The 18,885-nt window shown below is 42.3% G+C and overlaps 1 protein-coding gene across 1 annotated transcript; it reads left to right on the forward strand.

Annotated features, from left to right (window-relative positions):
* The first annotated feature begins 297 nt into the window (after positions 1–297).
* Positions 298–18,885, forward strand: LOC138203189 (protein APCDD1). The gene is made up of 5 exons (XM_069157909.1): positions 298–667; positions 7,476–7,659; positions 7,780–8,305; positions 15,534–15,855; positions 16,755–18,885. Exons 1-5 carry the CDS (start codon positions 628–630, stop codon positions 17,216–17,218), a joined length of 1,536 nt encoding a protein of 511 aa, XP_069014010.1. The 5' UTR covers positions 298–627; the 3' UTR covers positions 17,219–18,885.

An 18,885-nucleotide genomic window follows, 5' to 3' on the forward strand; every position in this document is an offset into this window, starting at 1 on the left:
TCACTTGTCATTCAGATCTATTTGGGACCATTACGTTGTGATGATATGATCTTGTTAGTGCTGCTTTGCCAGCTGGCATTGGACGCAGTGTTTTCACAGTCATTACTAAAAGATTTCCAGATTCAGCACTTGACTCAAACAACTTAAACCCATCGGCGACTTTTTTTGCAGTGTGGACCTGACAGTGGGAGAACTTCACCACACTCTCCACGCCCATGAAATATCTACATGGGCGGGGGGTCCAATCGCTGGACACACGTTCAGACACTCCTCCGGGGAGCAGCACGCAGGGCGCACAGAGGACGCGCGTAAAAGTAACCAAGCTGCCTCATTTGAACGCTGAACCGCAATCTTTACTTCTTGCAGGGAGCTGTGCCGTAAAGTTTGGACTTTATAGGTGTGCTTCTTTGTTTTGAACCTCAAAGTACCGCTGTTGTTGTTGGTTTTTTTTTTGCGAATCGGAAGTGTATTCCCTGATAATGTTAGGATTTCTCAGGATTGTCTTCTCCACGTTTTGGATCCAAAATGTGAGGATTTCTGACGGAATAACGAAGGGCGCTGCGTAAAGGAAAGCTTGAACTCCACGGTGTGACCAGTGAAACTCGTTTGAATCCCCTGAAGTGCGGAATGGGGTCGTCATCTACACTGCTTCTTGTTGCTTTTTTGGGTAAGTAACTTTTCCGTGTTTTGGTTGGATTTGTTATGAGGTCTAATGTGGTGCAACAAGTGTGGAGGTTTGACAAAATGAGTGAAAAACATGTTTTAACCCACGTGAGCAACAAAACAACAAAGTGCATACTACAGAAGAGGAAGATTTTTTTTTATTAATGTAACGTGAAACAGGATGAGATCACACAGAGACATCTTATTCACTGAGGTGCTACATGTGGCCTCCGTTCACCTCAGCACACCTGTTTACCATCAGCTGGTGTGTTTGTGTCCAACAAGACTAATAATCATAGCGTTATGCCCACAGTGATGTCTGAGGGTTAGAAGGCAATAAAAACGCTTCCCGGGGGCTGCTGGGCAGATGAAAGCATTGGGAGAATTAAGAGCCACTTAAAAACATCCATTCCCGATGAAACCCCCTGTCTGAGCAGCAGAGGATTAAGGGACTGCTGTTGACCCAGTCCATCTGCTCCCAGTGACAGTGGAAGGAAACATTTGGCAGCAACTTCAAATGACCGGGTTGAGATAAAAAAAAAAAATATATATATATATATATATATATTCTGGAGTCCACTTATCCTTAAGTGTGTTTAAGGGAATCTAACGTTCAATTAGGTGGTGTGTTATTGCAGCCTTTCATCGTGGCAATGAAAATGCACTGTCAGCCTAGATTAGTGTGGGCTGTAAATTTACTGGGAGAGAAAACCTCAGCGAGCCTTCAGCAAAGAGAAACTGCAAAGTCTCAAAAAGACAGATATTCAGAGAAGTAAATGGACTCACGTGGAGAAACAGCTGCTTGTACTTCAACTTTTTACTGACATGAATTTAGGTCCTCTGTGCAGCCTCGGTGGACCTTTTAAAGTTTTATTATATCTGTAAATATTCAGCAATTTTAAAATGTAAGGGAGAAGTGTGGGATGGATTTTCTTTCTTTCGAAGGAAAAGTTGATTTGAGAACATGCGAAGAGACTTTCTGTCCAGTGTTAGTCTTTGTTACTAAAGTTGAAGAAATAGACAATAACAACACAAATTCTTAAAAAAAAAAAAAAATCAACATTTTAATCACAATTTCAAGCTGTAACTCTACTGATGTTATATTCCTATGTCTAATTCCAACATTAGTATTCTGATTTCAAGTTTAAAAGAGAAACTTTTTTTATTCCACAAACAATTTCAGCAGCAGACACTCTAAATGGTTTACAAAAGAGCTTCGCCATATACCGAAGCATGAAATTAAATTAACAGTGAATTTAAAGCCACAGAGAATTTGGAAAAGGAACTCAAACGGAAATTCTATTTAATCATTTGCCAGAAATAGTGACATCTAGTTAGGCGTACATGCACAAGACACAACAAAGTGTCAGTAATAATAACACTAACATTATAAGGAAATGGGAATAAAATAAATAAAATACAAAAAACATATTGACCGTAATCAGGCTCTAAGAACTAAGTTGTAACACTGGTTTGAAAGTCAGTTACTTGCATTTTTCAGCTGTTAAAGTCTGTAAATAAACACTTTGATGTGTGACTTTTGAAAGCAGCCTGAGATGACAAAACCAAAGTCCAAAGAGGACGAGTAATCAAGGCTGTAAGTGCAGAGGGAACAGTCAGAAGTTTTGACAACAAAAGGGACCGTCTGATTGAAAGTCATGTTGATGAAAGTTGGACAAAACTGCAGTGACAGAAAGAGACAGGATCAAACAAGAGGGGCAGACAGATGTTGGAGAGACACATAGTGATGACTGCCAGCAGCAGTGATTCGTTCTACGGCTGAAACCAGCAACACCTCAGCGAAGAAACCAAAACAATCTCACCTGAAGCTCCATTTAGTCAAAGTTCTGGAAGTTTTATCTATACCGTTATTTTATTATGGAAGTTTAACAGTTGTAATAGAATTGATTGTTGATTTTTTTTGGGGGGGTTTGGCCTCTTCAAGGATTTTTTTTTTTTCCCCCCATGTTGGCTCAATATATGATTGCAAAGTTTGTTTCTGACATTTGAAACTAAAAGCGTCCAAAAAAAAATTGGAAACTCCAGAAAATTTTATACACTTTGAAATGAGACTGAAGGGACCCTGTTAGTATAAAAGTCTTGTTCCATTTGTGTGTAGTACATGTTAGTGTGTAGTACATGTCAGTGTGTCCTTTTAGAAATTTAAAAATGCATTTTGTGTCATAGGCTAATGATAATAAAGATAGTAACGATAATAATAATACCTTCAAAATAACAACCAGGATTTAAAAATCTTAGTGATGTCAAAATGGAATAAATTTTATCCGTGCTCGTGGTAGTAATATCAGACATTCAATCTAGACTGAAATATCTAAACTATTGGATGCAGTGCCATGAAATCTTGTGCAAACATTCATGATCCCCAAAAGGATGAATCCTACTGTTTTCTAATGTCACCATGACGTTATGACAGTTATGGTTTTGAGAGACATGTTCTGGCAACTATGGAAGAAATTGACATGACATTTGGTGCAAATATTCATGTTCCACAGAAGATAAATTAAGATAAGTAACTTTGGACCTTTTTTTTTTTCCCACCACTGCCATCCTCAGGTCAAAGTTTTGATTCTAGACCAAATACAAAAAGTTGTGAGATTCCCACCAGCCTCAGACTTTAGCGCGAATTAACAAAATTTAGAAAGCAAAGACAGTAGAAAAAGAAAAAAAGATGGTGAACATGATAAACATTGTGAGCATGTTCGCATGTTGATGTTAGCATTCAGCTGGAAATATCACTGCGTCAAATTCTCGGAGCCGTTGGCATAACTTACCGCTTCTTCTCAATCTTGTCTGCCGCTTTAATTGTCGTCATTTCTTTTCTTTCTTTTTTTCTTAGTTGTAAAAACTCCAACACGACTCTTAAAAAGTCCCCCAAAAAAATGTGGCGCCACAATGTTAACAATCGTGTCACAGTACAGTGCTATATCGAACAAACACAGTATTTTAACACTCTCACGTCCAACTCTGCAATAAAAAAACAACAACTCTCATTCAACCTCAATACGCTTCATATGAAGCAAAATTAGTGTTTTTAGTTTTAGTAACACTTTGCCTGCTGGCATTACATTCAATTAGGAAAAGTTGCTAATGTTTTTGTCTTTCTATCCAATTTTTTTCCCATGTTTATTGATTGGGCGAGAAGATTTGGCACCAGAAGAGTTGCAGCTGCTTTTATGAGTCAACTGATGACGTGAATGCTTGCGAGGGAATCATGGGAACCTTTCCAGTTCTTACCTTCCCTCCCACATGTTGGTGCAGCCTGACAGCTCGCTGCACACTGCTGTTACTCAACCAAAACGTACGTGTTTTTCACGCCGAATGTAAAATCCTCACCTGTGCAACTCTCGGCTGCAGATGCACGCGCGTCGGCGCAGCAGGTGTAATATTTACCTGTAAAATCCGGCAATGCGAGTGTAGAAAGTCTTCTGAAATAGAAACCACTCGCGCTCCAGCTTCTGGATCCAGTCGTCCTCAAGTTAAAAGTGTTATTTTCTCTGCCCTCGTTCATTCCTTCATGGTCACTGCCAAAGTGTGAGATAACACAAAGAACAGTTCCTTTGTCTGGTCTCGGCTCCGGCACTTGTGGATTTCTCTCTTCCCATAAACGCTGCGGAGTCTCTCCTCTTGTCAGGGGTCCCGGCGCTCTTACCTCACCGGTGGGATCAGGCCAACTGGAAATGTTTGCCGTGGTTTTGGGCTCTGGGAGTTTTGTGGGCGCTTTGATTTAGATTGGGGAAAGCAGCGGCGGCGGCAGCGAGGGACCAGAGAGGGTCCGAGTCAAGCCCTTCTGATTATTGCCTTAATGAGGGAAGAGTTTAAAAAAAAAAAATAATAGTAACGGTATTGGAAGAACCGTCGAGACGTATGATGCTTCCTCTTAAAAAGTAATTTTACAAACAGGCTACATGTAACCTCCTTGTAATCATTTCCTCGTTTATTTCCCTGTAAGCCTGTTTTCCATTTTGAGTTGGTTCGTATTTGGCTTTGATGTCATGTAAAAAGATTTGCTCTAAATAAAGCTCGCGTTTCATTATAATTTAGAAATTTTCTCAAGCTTTGGTCTGACGCTGCAGACTCTGGATCAGGTCTGTCTCTGTTCAAACAGCTGAACATCAGGCATTATCTGCCATCAAAAACGGCAAAAAAAAAAACTTGATTTAATATGACGCCTGTTATTCACCGATAAATGCGATTCGGGTTTCTTCCTGAACATTTCACGTCTTTTTAAGTGACGAGAAAGCCGAAAGTCACAGATTTGTTTCAACACTGGGAAAGATAATGAAGGTACTTTTATGATGTAGCTCGAATACAGTTGACCTTTGTTGACTTTGTGTGAATTAAAACTTTACCGAGAAACTTTTTTGTTCGGTTACCGGGAATTAAAACAATATTAATTTGGTGCACCTAAAAACGTTGTGGTGTTGATGAATGATGAATGATTCTGTTCCGTTTCTGTTGTTGTTGTAGGTACGACTGATAGGACTTCGATTAAGTTACACTAAGAAAGTATCAGACTTACCTCAGTAATAAAACAAAAAACAAATGCACCATTTAAAGTACTTAGTACAATCACATTACTTTCGTCCACTGTCTAGTTTTTCCCGGAGCTTTCATCCCACCTATTGTCATGTGAGGTTAACTTGGCACAGACGGGCAGCTTCTGAAAAGGCAACTGGACTTTGAGTTAAGTTTTTTGGCGGGTTAAAATACCTCTACTGAAGTCTGCACGTGTTTTTCCCATTTAAACTCCATTAACATGGAAGTTGTTTCTGGGTCTGAAAAGTGAAGCCAATTTGGAAGAGCGCATTACCTCTGAGGACCACTAGGAGCTGGCTCCAAAAGACTTCTGGCTCCAATAGGTCTAAAAAAGCATCAGCTTCTCTGATGGAATACAAAGTCAATGCATTTTTCCCACCATTCGTTATAGTGTCATAAATATGGACATGACGGCGTGTCAATCAAACAGTCCGCAGTCTGCTTTTAGGAGCAGGAAGCAGACTATTAAAAACAATTTATCTATAATTTGTTATTGAAATTGTTGCAGATTTTCTGTCATTTCACTGATTAATTAATTGATTCCTTCAGTAATAATTCATTAGTTGATTGTTAGTTGATATAGTTAAATGATCTTTGTATATTCTCCAGCCCTAGTTTTGTGTATCTGTGTTCATGCTGGTGTGTTTGTGCTTTTTCTTTTTTTTTTATACCTCAGCTTTGAGAGAAATTCACGTTTTCACATTTTATATGGGAACAGGCACACATTTGTGTCTCCACTTTTGTCTGTGTTTTGTGTGTTAATTCCACCCTGAACTTCACCTGCCATTAAACCTCAGGTTATATATGACCTGGGTGGGGTGAAACGTTTGTTTGTGTTTCACATCTTACAGGTTGCCTTATAAATACAGACACACACACACACAGACACGCTGGTGGTTTCTGCTCTCGTCATTGTGAAAACAAGCTGTTGGCAGCCGCTCAGGGTCTTTCCCGTGGTCTAAACTCACTGCAGGTGCAAAAAAAAAAAAAAAAACAACAAAAAAAACACCTCGCACATATACACATACAGAACATGCAGCAAACTGTGAAGCCTCTGCTTTGATTTTTAACACAGCTCCAGCGAGCAAAGCAGCGTTACTAATACCACCAGCTGAGTCGGGGATCAAGTCTCCCCACTGTCCAGTGTTTCCACTGAGCAGCGCTGTGATGTGGTGATTTACACACAAGCCTGGGCTAGCTCGCGGAGGAGCTGCTTCGCTGGGTGTAAAACAGCTGGATGGAGCTTTGTTCTTCATGGAGCTTTTGACTTCTTTTAATCAGATGTTTTCGTCCCACCCTCTGTGTTATTAGTCTCAAATTAAAAGCGCAGAGGCGACCGCAGCGGCATTCCTGGGCGTTAAATTATATTGCCAGGCAAGTCGGGTCCAATAGAAAGAATTTAAAGCAAAGTCTTCATATTTCAAGGTAGATTTTTGATGATATTAGAGTATCACATGGAATAAATCCTCGCTGGAATGTGAGCTTCAGGGCTTTTATTTGGCTGCAGGCTTTGAAAATGCTTTCATTTCCGATATGTTATCCCTTTAAGCTCGGTCCATCGCTGAAGGTATTGTTATTTCATGCGGTGCATCAAGGGCATGCGGACAGGGTGGGAACCGAGCGTATGCGATTCCCGCTCTCGTCTTTGCGTCTTTATTTCAGCACGATCTTCTCACTTCTTTGTTTCGGTGTTTGTTCAAGTCGGTTGCGGGATCAGTTTTTCAACTTTGCCTTTTCATCACATCATCAGCTAATGTTAACCTATAAAGACTCCACTCATACCAGGTGTTGCAGGTCGCTGATACATGTCTGTAATCCCTGGTGTGATGACACGAGTTAAACTGACTAAATTATACCTTCTAAACACTTCAGAGAAGACGTGCAGATTGAAACCATGACATTAAAACTAACAATCTCTGTTTGATCTCAGTGTATTTACCTTTATTAGTTGTTTTAAAAGCGGTTGTATTTCATTTGTTAGGATGTAAAGATCCAAACTGAAAAGCCCTGCCAGATTAAACAGATTCCTCAGTGGTTTATTTAACTTTTCTACAGCAACAAAGCAAAAATCTGAAGTTCAAGCACTGCTGATGGCCCTTAAAACAACTAATTTAAATGTACTTCTATGATTTTAGTGTGCATGCATATCTTATCCTCATGAAACGATGGAATTAAGACGCCAATATTCAAAAACTTTACAAGTTTATTTAAAGAATATCAGGTTACGGCTCACCTCGGTGTCGTTGTTCCCACAGTTTGGGCCGAAGGTTCCTCTCTTCACTACTTGGACGGTCGCTCCAGCCGTCTCTCCCACGAGAAAACCTTCGGCCGGTCCCTCAAAGACTCCCAGTGCCATCATATGCTGAAGCACCTTCACAATGGAGCCCGAATCACTGTGCAGATGCCTCCCAGCGTGGAGGGCCACTGGGTGTCCACCAGGTTTGTTTGTTTTCTCTTTTACTTCTCATAACTTCTCATAGCTTTCCAAATGATTTCTGTTGATTTTGAGCAGGATCAAGGTAAACGTTGGCATCACTGAATCGTCTTCCTGTCTTGCAGCTGTGAGGTGAGACCGGGGCCGGAGTTTTTGACGCGCTCCTACAGGTTTTACCCCAACAACACCTTCCAGGCTCACCAGTTCTACTACGAGGACAACCACTGCACCAAACCCACCTACACGCTGGTGATCCGGGGTCGACTGCGCCTACGCCAGGCCTCCTGGATCATCCGCGGGGGCACGGAGGCGGAGTATCACCTCCACCGCGCCCAGATGGTGTGTCACACAGCCACCGTGGCCAAAGAGCTCAGCCACAGGCTCAACCACAGCTGCCGCGGGGCCGTGAAGGGCCCCTGGGAGCCCAGCGTGACCTACGAGCTGTGGAGCGAGGAGGGCGGCTACGACTGCTCCCGAGAGCTGAACTTTGCCATGCACGAGCTGCAGCTGCTGAGAGTGGAGAAGCAGTACCTGCACCACAACCTGGACCACCTGGTGGAGGAGCTGTTTTTAGGAGACATCCACACCGAGCCGTCGCAGAGGCTGTACTACAAGCCGTCCAGCTACCAGACCGCCCTGCAGAACGCCAAGGTCAGTCTCTCAGTTAGGGTTCAGAGGGATGAGGGTGACATGTGGCTGTGGACTTTTTTTTTCCTAGAGCAAAACCTCTGGCTTGAATAGACTCGAATAGATCAGTGGTTCCCACCTGCGAGCTCCTGCTAGTGGTTCTTAAAGCGGGGCTTAAACTCTTTGTGTTATTACTTATTAAACTGCTGGATAGTTTTACATCTAGAGTCCTCGGAAAAAAACTTGTCTAAGAAGCGGTATCAATATTTGGTTCATTTTTTTTGAGGGGTCAAAAGATAAAAAGGTTGATGAATCAATGCTGCCGATTAATACCTTTTAACTGCTTCACGAGTCGCCATGTTGCAGTGACGCACAGGTGAACTTCAGGATGCTATGACATCACTGTTGGGTGTGGTTAAAGGTGCAACAGGGTAGACATTTATTCGGGATGCTGGAGGGGACCTGGTTGAAACTTTTCAGACTTTTTCACCTCTAAGTTTCTGTGTCTGTGCTGCATTCATGGACAATATCTACTGTAAAGTTGTTGGCAGTGCAAAATCTATCCCAATGAAAAGTGTTAATAACCGCAAACCGATCAGATCGGAACTAACTGTAGGGATTGATTTCTATTTTATATATTCCTGAATTGGAAGTTGAATTAAGTTTTCTGTTATTGGTCACCTTACTGTTGACTCAGGGAGGGTTGCAGACAGCCACTCCACCCTCCTCCCTTTCACCCATATGCTGACCTACCAGCAGGAGTCTGCAGTTCAGCATCAGGGACGTGAACTCCTCCTGCCCACAAACTCGAGTCTTGTGTTCATTGGAACGTACGAACGAGTTCGAGTATGGTTTTGTTTTCAGTCCCGAGCATTCGGGTCAGCGCTTAACCTCAGCTGAACTCCACTCCCACTGTGTCCACCCTCCACGCCACAAAGACCACACACACCAAGACAGAGCAGGAATTTTTTTTTTGAAAAGAAAGCGAGTTATTTTGTGCATCGACACCCTGAGACTAATGTACAGTTTATTAAATAGGTGGATTAAACAATAACTGCCTCACATACATAGACCGCTGAAATGTCAAGCTAATTTGTAATTTTCTATGATTGACAACTGACAGGAAAATCTGAAATATTCTGAGGCAGTGAGGTCCAACTGTCCGGTGCTACAAACATCCACCTTTCACCTATTTAAATAATGAATTAGGAGCAGTGTGTATGTCAATAATCTTGGCCTTATAACACACGTTAAACATTTGCACTGATGGAAACCAGAAGCTATGTACATTCTGATTTCATCTCCCGCACGTAAAGTTGAGAGAGAGAGAGAGAGAGAGCCCTTTCTTCCCTCCACTGTGCTTACGGGATGCAATTTCACTATTTACACTGCTGAACAGCAGTTTCCCCGCCGGCTGAAACCCTGGAGTGATGTTTTCACTGTCACCCTCTACAGAGATTACAATGAAATCCTGTTCGGGTCCGCTGTCTAAATAAACATCCATTTGTAGGCGGGGGATGACGGGGCTTGGTGTTTCTGATCAGAATGTAAACAGAGTGTGGAGAGAGGAGCTGTGATCCGACGAGCTCCCCCGTGGCGCTGTAATGACCACGGCGGCCTTCCTTAAGCCCCGCCGGCCTGCAGCGCCGCAATGTGAAACCGGGCCTATCTCCGGGAGCAATCAACATGTGGTATTCCTAGAATTTGGACTCATGCAGCCCTATGAATTATTCCGGCGAGCACATACCAGGTCTGATTTCATGCATGCCTGAGGCTCGAATCAAAGTGTTGCATGAGCGCCGTTTCTCCTCAATCTTCTCAGAATAAAACGGACGTCCGGGTGTTCTCGGCGCGATGATCCACTCTGAGGTGGAAAGTTGCGGTTGGTCAAACACAGTTACAGCATTACCCAAAGGCTCGGTTCACCCAAATGATCAAAACATAGATATTTTTACATGCAGATAGTTCTGGTTTTATTTACCAAAGATCTCTTAGAGTCTCTTTGATTTCTGCTGCCAGTTCAGTGAAGGATGAAATTCCTTTTCTGGTGCTCACAACATTGAAAAACTACTTTAAAAAAATATATATATATATATCATATTTTTCTAAGCATACCGCTCCACCCCACTTTATTGTGGACAATCAAAACTAATATGCTGTCAACTTTTTACAGGGTGGAAATCAGTTCTAATACAAACTGTTCAGTGTGTTTTTTGGGGTTATCCAACAAAATAACAAGTAATTTTCTTTGGAATGAAATGCTGCAGTTAATTTATTTTAAAGCTGCACTAATCAATGTTTGTATGAAAAATGGGCCAAAAATAATTGTGTAACATGCAGTACCTGGTGTCACCTGTCGCCGGGAACTCGCAGAAGGTTTTGGACAAATTTTTCCAGCTCCATTTTAACATCTTTCAGCTCAGGGTTTTGGTTTTACAGCCAGGAACTTTATTGTTTTGATTCAAGCTAACAGACACAGAAACTTAGCAACTAGCTGGTAAACACTGTGGAGCATTTAGCTGCTAAAGACATGTTCCACATAGAAAATGGTGGAGACCAAAACGGAGCTAAATGAAGCGTGAATACTGCTATACGGGTAAATTGGCAAATGTTTGATTGCATGTTTTCCCCATAGACTCACTGATGAGGTGATAATGCATCACTGTTGTGTTTGCAACTTTTTGTGCTGCCCCCAAGTGGCCAGAAATGCATGAATCCAGCTTTAAATATGTTTTCAATGCCCTGACTGTCTCAAATTAAATTCCACTGACCTCCACTGCGTTTGAGGAATCTCAAATGCGTATATTACAAAACCTCAGTGCCTACACCCAACACTAACGGCTTGGCAGACTCCAGTAGGGAGAAGTGATGAAATTCTGGATGTTGTTTTGTTATTTGGGTGAACTGAGCTTTTAAAGAACGGTAATTTGCTTCAATAATACGAGCCAGCGTTATACAGAAGGCATTTTTAAGCAACAAAAGTTTTACTGCTTTTAGAGTGTTGGTCATCTTTTTGGTCATCAGCTGAGATCGTGTAGTAAATTAAGTTTTGAATTAGATATTGAAGCAGCAGTACAGAATACCACGCTCCTTCCTACACACACACAAAAAATCCCTCCACTCTAGCATCTCTTGAAATTGTAATAGTTTCTTTTCGGTGGGGTTTTTTATTGCCGTGCTGACTCTCCAATCCATTAATCTTAAGCGGAGCACCCAGAGCTGGTCCCAGTCCAGAACATTTGCTGGTGCCAGCGTGTTCATTTGTGGTTACTGGGTGGGACTCAGCAGTGATGCAAGAGTAAAGCAGCAGACTCTGTTTTTTAAGTTTGTTTCTTTCATTTTCTGTCGCCCTGGCTCGCTGCTGCGTCACTGAGGTGGAGTAATGACCACTGGATAATGATCCTTGTAAGAAAGGGATCTGTGTTTTTATGTTGTTGCTGTTTTCAAATGCATTTGGACACAACCTTCATGCAGAAGTACATTTTTGATCTTGTTGTTCTTTCTTTAGTTTGGTTTATGTTACAATGACCTTTTGTTACTTCTTTGTGAGCCTATAAACCCTTGAAGTACATTTTAAACTTGAGCAATTAAGCCAGTCAGACTAAGATAAGACTCTTATTATGAATTCCTGGGAAGTCATCTTACAGGAGAGATGCTGGTCTAGCTCAAAGGATACTAACGTAAAAAAAAAAAAACATGAAAGTTGGCCAGAAGCAAATATTATATGAGCAACAGAAACCATGTGAGGCTTTAAGACATTTTTGTCAAAACCTGTTGGTACAGATACAGACAGGATATCTTCCAGTGAACTATGTAATCCTTAAAATCCCCAAATGAAAGAAGCTGCCAAACAAAGTGGAATTCTATCTGCCACGGCTTAGATTGCACATTATTTGTGTGTCACTTGTCATTTACAGGAAACAAAGGCAGTAATATCCTCCCTCGTTCCTCCTTTTTCTTCAGTTTCAGAAGTTCTAAAACGCTTTGTTTCTAGCAAAACGTATATATCGAACAATCCGTATACTGTAGCTGCTCTGTTGCAAAGAAACCTGCCTGTTTACGATTTCTTAGTAGTAATAAAGTTAAAATTTGCAAATCGCCGCTGCTTTAACTTTTACTGCATTAACAATACCTTTGAACTGTGCACGCTTAAAGGTTCAGTGTGTAGTATTTAGCAATTTCATGGCAACACCTTTGGCAACAGGCTATTGACAAATTGTTGACATTTAATGGACTAAATGTCATTCAAAAAAAAAATAATAATAATCCCCAGATTAATTGATAATGAAAATTGGCATTGATTGCAGGCCTATTACCTTCTATTGCTGCTGATCATCTGTCAACATCTCTGCGTAGGAAAGACATCAAGGGAAAACGGTGTGCGAATGTCAAACTGATTTCACCTCTGGGCTGTGTTTTTAATGGCTGTTAAAAAATGAAATCCGGGGTTCAAGGTGGAGCTGAGGTTGAAGCAAGTAAACCGCAACAACAAAGCGTCAAAGCCTGAAAGAGCTGAAGCTGAAACCTTGAAAAACTTTAGCGCAGATTAAACATGCGAGATGTTAATGAGTGACCTTCAGAGTTTCGGGTAGGGGGATTTGGTTACTCCGGGATGTATTGAATTTCTTTCAATACATTTTTTTTTTGGTGAAATTATTGTCAGCATCGCCACTGAGGTTCACAAACTGTAAGAGCAAATAAACATGATGTTAGTTTAGAGCTTAGTTTTATGTGACATGGTTCATCTCCAAGTCGGCGAAAAGTTCTCAATCATCCAATAAAAACTATAAATTGGGTCTGAATCATATTTTTTTTAAACGGTGTCACAGCGGCAGTAAAACTTTTATTTGCAACCTGCAAATAATTGAAGAAACACTGGGTTGCGTAAAGCTCGCTTAGGGCTGAATTGGCTTTAAAACTCAGCGCTGGTGATTGCAGTTAATTACAAACTAACATATTAATCTTTTTTTTTTATGACTGGTGACCATTTTTCTCGGTGAGGTTCTGCCATATTCAACTACTCTCAGCAACTATCTCAATCGGCATTTATGCAAGGGAACAGAGTCCATTTAGCAAAAGCACTTTACTAATTTGATTGTATAATTAATTATTTCATGCCAACAGTTTAAAAAGTTCCATTCCGACACACAATCCAAAATGGTAGGCTGTTAAAAAAATATAGACCAGTTAAACAATACAATAAAGCCGTTTGTGATTATTGCAATTATCCAAGGTTGTATGATTTACAAATGCAAAGGTGGAGATATCTGTAAACAAACAAGAAACAGTAGCGCAAATGAAATGTTTGTAGAAAAGTTTGTACAGTGTAAAGATTAGAACTAACTGTCTATTTTTGTGATATTTACTTGGCCACTGACTCGTTTTTTTTAGAGTGTGCAGATCTGGGACATGTTTTCCACACCTGCCTCAGAAACTCCACCCACTTCTGCTCTTTTTTCCTGTGTCCATATATATATATATATATACACACTAAAATGTACTGTATTTATTTCTCCTTTTTCCCTCTCCATATATATTTGGTACTAATACGCACCAACACAGACGCACAAGTGTTGAGGTACACAGCCGTAAAAATAACGCGCACACACACAGTGATCCAGTCGTCCCATTAACCTCTCACTCTGAGGCGGTTGTGGAGCTGCACTGGGATTTTCTCCTCTACAGGATGTAGTGATACTCCTGTTTTTTGTCTTTCACTGTTCTCCTTTTCTTTTCTTTTTTTTTTTTAACTCCCCATAAATCGAATGCAGACGTAATGTTGTCTGGGAAAAGAGTGATCGAGTTGAGGTTAGGTCTTACATTTTGACCACCCTCAAATAACACAAAAAAAAAAAAAAAAAAAAAAACTGAACCGCCTCCCAGGAGTTTAGTCTTTGGAAGAGGTTTTGTGGAATACTGCACGAAGGCTTCCAGCTCCAAATCCGTCAGGTCCTCGAGTCTTTTGTCCGGTCCGAGAGCCGCAGCTGTCCTTTACGTGGTCATTATGATTACATGCTGCTCCACTAAACCAGACGTGATTTCAACTGAATATGATTAATGTGCCATTTATGGATTTGCAAAGCCTTTTTTTTGTAGTGGGGGTGGGGGGGGGGGGGCATCCTGGTTTGTAAGAAGCATGAAAGCTCGGCTCACTGTTCACCGTGTCGTGGCTGCAGTTCATCCAGACATCTGTCTTTTTACAGTAAAATGATGAGTTCACTCTTGAGAGAGAAAAAAAAAAAAAGGCTGCAGCCTCGTCTGGCTTCCAACGCTCTCCAGATTCAGACCGAAGGAAATTGTTTTTCCTCCTACACCTTTGAGCGGACGCCAGCCGTCTTTTGCGTGACTTTCACAACACGGTGTACTGATGATGGATCAAGTTTTCGATGAACATGCCTCTGCGTGATGTTCAGTGGCAGCTCGAACTCCCGAGTTTGCGAACAAAGTGCAGCCTCGGCAGACGATTGATTGACCAGGTCTTTGGGGATTTTCTGACCTCATGAACAAATTTACTTTTATTCATTCTATTCCCCATGTTTTTTTGTTTTTTTTCCAGTGTCATAAAACAGCAATTTTAGTTTTATTACAGTTGTATCAAAGTAAATGTCCGCCTAATATTTCATCAAGTACATGTTGAGATAGCTGGAATCGGGTCTGTCTCGTGGTTTGTCCGACAGAAGATACTGACAAGTTTATTTTTCAGCTGTGAAATTATTTTCAAAAGCCAATTTATCTTTACAGCCGGCGTTGCTCATCGCAACACGTTGTCCTTGAATCACTTCCCCTTCAAACGTTTGCAACGAGGAAAAAAAAAAAAAAAAAAAAAAAGTGTTTACATCCACGTTTTTGTTGCGAGCGATTCCTTTTTTTCACAAATGTCGTCGGCCTACTGGAAAGCTATTTTGTGCGTTATCAGCACCAATTAGTGGAACGGCACTAAACCGGAGGCAGTAATTTGCATCCCTGTGCGAGACACCCGCATCAAAACATTTGTTCTAGTGCACCGCCAGCGGTCAGAAACGCCACAAGGTACCTTTTGAGGAAAGCTCGTAAAGAAATCTTTGATTTTAGTTCATGTAAAGAAATGAATATTTTCAGTACTTGGTTCCCTTAAAAAAAAAAAAAAATTATTTTCCTTGTAATTTCCCCCCCCCCCCCCCCCCCCCCCATTATCTTCCACTACATAAACCACTCGGACAATATCAATATTTTCTGTACCCTTTTTAAAAAAATTTTTTTTTTTTTTTTTCAGAACCACGACCACGGCTGCATCGCCTGCCGCATCATCTACCGCTCAGACGAGTTCCACCCTCCCATCCTGCCGCCACGGGCCGACCTGACCGTCGGGCTGTACGGCCAGTGGGTGAGCCAGCGCTGCGAGGTTCGACCGGAGGTCCTCTTCCTCACCCGCCACTTTGTTTTCCACGACAACAACCACACCTGGGAGGGCCACTACTACCACTACTCCGACCCCGTCTGCAAGCACCCGACCTTCACCATCTACGCCCGCGGACGCTACAGCCGAGGGCTTCACTCCACCCGCGTGATGGGCGGGACGGACTTCGTCTTCAAAGGTAACTCGGGGGGGAGGGGGGTATTTTCCTCATTTTTTATTGTGCTGGACTGGTGCTGAGTACCAAGTACCGGCAGAGCGGCGCAGTGGTTGGCGCCGTCGCCTCTACGGCCAGGAGGTTCTGGGTTCGATCCTGGCCCTGGGGCGTTTTCTGTGCGGAGTTTGCGTGTTCTCCCTGCGTGGGTTCTCTCCGGGTACTCCGGCTTCCTCCAAAAGACGTGCACGTCGGGTTCATTGGTGATTCAACAAGTCATACGAAAGCATGTTATCCGAAATATCACAAAAAAGTCATACTATTATCATATTTGGACGACATGCTATGACTTTTTTTTTTATCATATTTGAATATAGTATATTATATATATATATATAATATACTATATGACTTATTCATATTCTTGACGACATGCTATGGTATGTTTTATTTTTAATATTCCGGACAAAATGCTATAGTATGAATTTTTTTCATATTTCGGACGACATACTTTGACATATGACTTTTTTTTTTTTTTTCCTGCGTGACAAATGGCACAGTGGTGCAGTGGTTAGAACAGTTACAAGAACATGGAGAAATTCCTGGGTTTGATTCCCACTTCAGACGTGCACATCAGTTCAAAAATAAAGTCATACATGTTGTACAAATACTTAATACAGAGTCATACTATAGTATGTCGTCCAAAATGTGCACAGCAGCCGTAACGTCAGTGGCAAATATATATACTATAGTCATATAGTCGTTCATATTATAGTATGACTTCCAAAATATGAAAAAAAAAAAAAGGAATGTTTTCCAGAATATATAAAAAAAAAAAAAATTAAAAAAAAAATTCATACTGTGTGATCCAAATGTTGATCTTTAAGATCGGAGCCGACGGGTCTTCTCGTGTCTTCCTCCTCTAGTGAACCACATGAGAGTGACGCCCATGGACTTCGCCACCACCTCCCTCCTCAACGTCTTCAACGGTAACGAGTGTGGAGCGCAGGGGTCCTGGCAGGTCGGGGTGGAGCAGGACGTCACCTTAACCAACGGCTGCGTGGCGCTGGGCATCCGACTGCCCCACACAGAGTACGAGCTCTTCCGCATGGAGCAGGACGCCCACGGCCGCTACCTGCTCTACAACGGCCAGCGACCCAGCGACGGCTCCAGCCCGGACCGCCCGGAGAAGCGGGCCACGTCCTACCAGATGCCCCTGGTCCAGTGTTCGTCGTGCAGCCAGGTGTCCGATCGCGGCCACGGCGACGACGGGTCTCGCAATGACTGCGCGGGACGGCACGGAGGCGGCTGGAGAGACGCGGCGGCGGCGGCGGCGGCGGCGACCGTCGCCGCGGTCGTCGCCGCTCTGCTTCTCTTCGGGCAGAGTTAAGAGAGCCGTTTGGGCTTCTTTTTTTTCTTTTTTCTTTCACAAAAGACACACCTGGACAAGAGTGTGGATTTACAAGAGAAGTCTGAGAAAACAGGGAGACCTTCTTGTTAAAATAGCAAAAAAAAAAAAAATAAGTGAACTTTTACATTGCGACGCGGAGGAGGATGAAAACTGGTCTCCGTACCTCCGATCCTGATCTCCGGCTGCCAAAGACTCGACACTGCTGCACCACAGAAACTGCACTTTAAGAGTGGAACCAAAGACCGACCCGTCCCGCGTTTCCACAAAGACGACTTTGTACCCACACAGACCCGAGATGATGTTTTCTACAGTGTATATACCGATAACGATCGATGGTTTTGTTCCGCAAAAAGACAATTTGATGCGTGGAAACGTTTTCTACAGTGAATTCTTGACAACGGACCTTCCTGTCTCGAGGACATACGCTCGTGAGTTGCTGTTTACAGTAAAAGGGATCCACAGTACATATATTAAAGTTTTTTTTTTTTTTTATATATTATAAACTCAGCTGCAGCCTTCTAATCCAAATAACGATTGCGACGTCGTTTTGAATGCAATAAAAACTTGGTTGATGTGCACACGATTATCTTACGTATTCTAGAAATGATTTAATTCCCTCGCCGCTCGGACTGCTGCGTCTTCGCCGGCCGACACGTGACCTCGTTTCCAATGAGTTTTTTTGTTTTGTTTTTGTTTTTTAAGATTGCGTAATTATCGGAGTGGGAAAGTACGGCAGGAAAATTGACGTTCTCAACGGTTCAGGAGTTCGCCGACGCCGTCGCCCGCCTGAAGCCGTTTCGGCCCGATGTTTTACACCCAGCTCATCGGTCATAACTCGGCTCTACTTAAAACAAGACGGCATTAATGAGGTTGATCAACATGCAGCAATTATAGCAATTGGTAGTGGTGTTTAATGTCATGATTCGTTTTACATTAACAGGATTTGGTCGTTAAACCTCTGGTGACGGACTTTGACATATAAATGAAAGTCAGTTGACATTATAGCACTCGCCAATCGCGTTCACGCAACGTATGTTGAGCCGATCACCGTGAGGTCAATCTGTTTTTCCACAGTATACACTTTTTTTTTTTTTTTTTTTTTTTTTTTACAAGCGGTGTCTGGAGAGACGCAGTCGGCCGCCTCACCCGTCAATCATGTGGCGATCCGGTTTGGTCTTCCCGTGAGGAATCAAGTGAATTCCAAAGAAAAGTAGGCGAGTGTTTCGCTGCTTCCTTCAGGTGGTTCAGAAGTTGGAATTCATTCTAAATACCTGCGTTGGGGAACTCCCGTCCTTCGCGTGCGGCGTAGAACACGCTGCAGTCCTCCAACGGGATTTCACTCTTCATGGAAGTCACAGGGATGTCGTCGTCATCATCATCATCATCATCACCCTCTGGATCACGGACCTGCTTGGAAGCTTGCCAGCATGCTTCAGTCACATAAAACCTCTGAAAACTGTACTCGGCATAAAAACAAGACTCACGGACCGCCGCAGCATATTCTGTTTCCGTCGTGAAAAGTTAAGGAACAATATCGTTGACAGACGGTTTATTATTGTTGAACATCTTGTTCAGCGTGCCGGACTAAAAGAACCTGTACCGGGCTTCAAGAAATGTCTTTATAACTGGATACCACGTATAAGATT

The sequence above is a fragment of the Embiotoca jacksoni genome, unplaced genomic scaffold (genome assembly GCF_022577435.1).
Source record: "Embiotoca jacksoni isolate LCO1_2020_lvr unplaced genomic scaffold, fEmbJac1.0.p SCAF_22, whole genome shotgun sequence".
Lineage (NCBI taxonomy): Eukaryota > Metazoa > Chordata > Actinopteri > Embiotocidae > Embiotoca > Embiotoca jacksoni.

Coding starts and splice junctions, on each gene's coding strand:
- LOC138203189 (XM_069157909.1), top strand. CDS start 628: ATGGGGTCGTCATCTACACTGCTTCTTGTTGCTTTTTTGG. Junction 668..7,475: donor GCTTCTTGTTGCTTTTTTGG/GTAAGTAACTTT, acceptor TTGTTCCCACAG/TTTGGGCCGAAGGTTCCTCT. Junction 7,660..7,779: donor GGCCACTGGGTGTCCACCAG/GTTTGTTTGTTT, acceptor CCTGTCTTGCAG/CTGTGAGGTGAGACCGGGGC.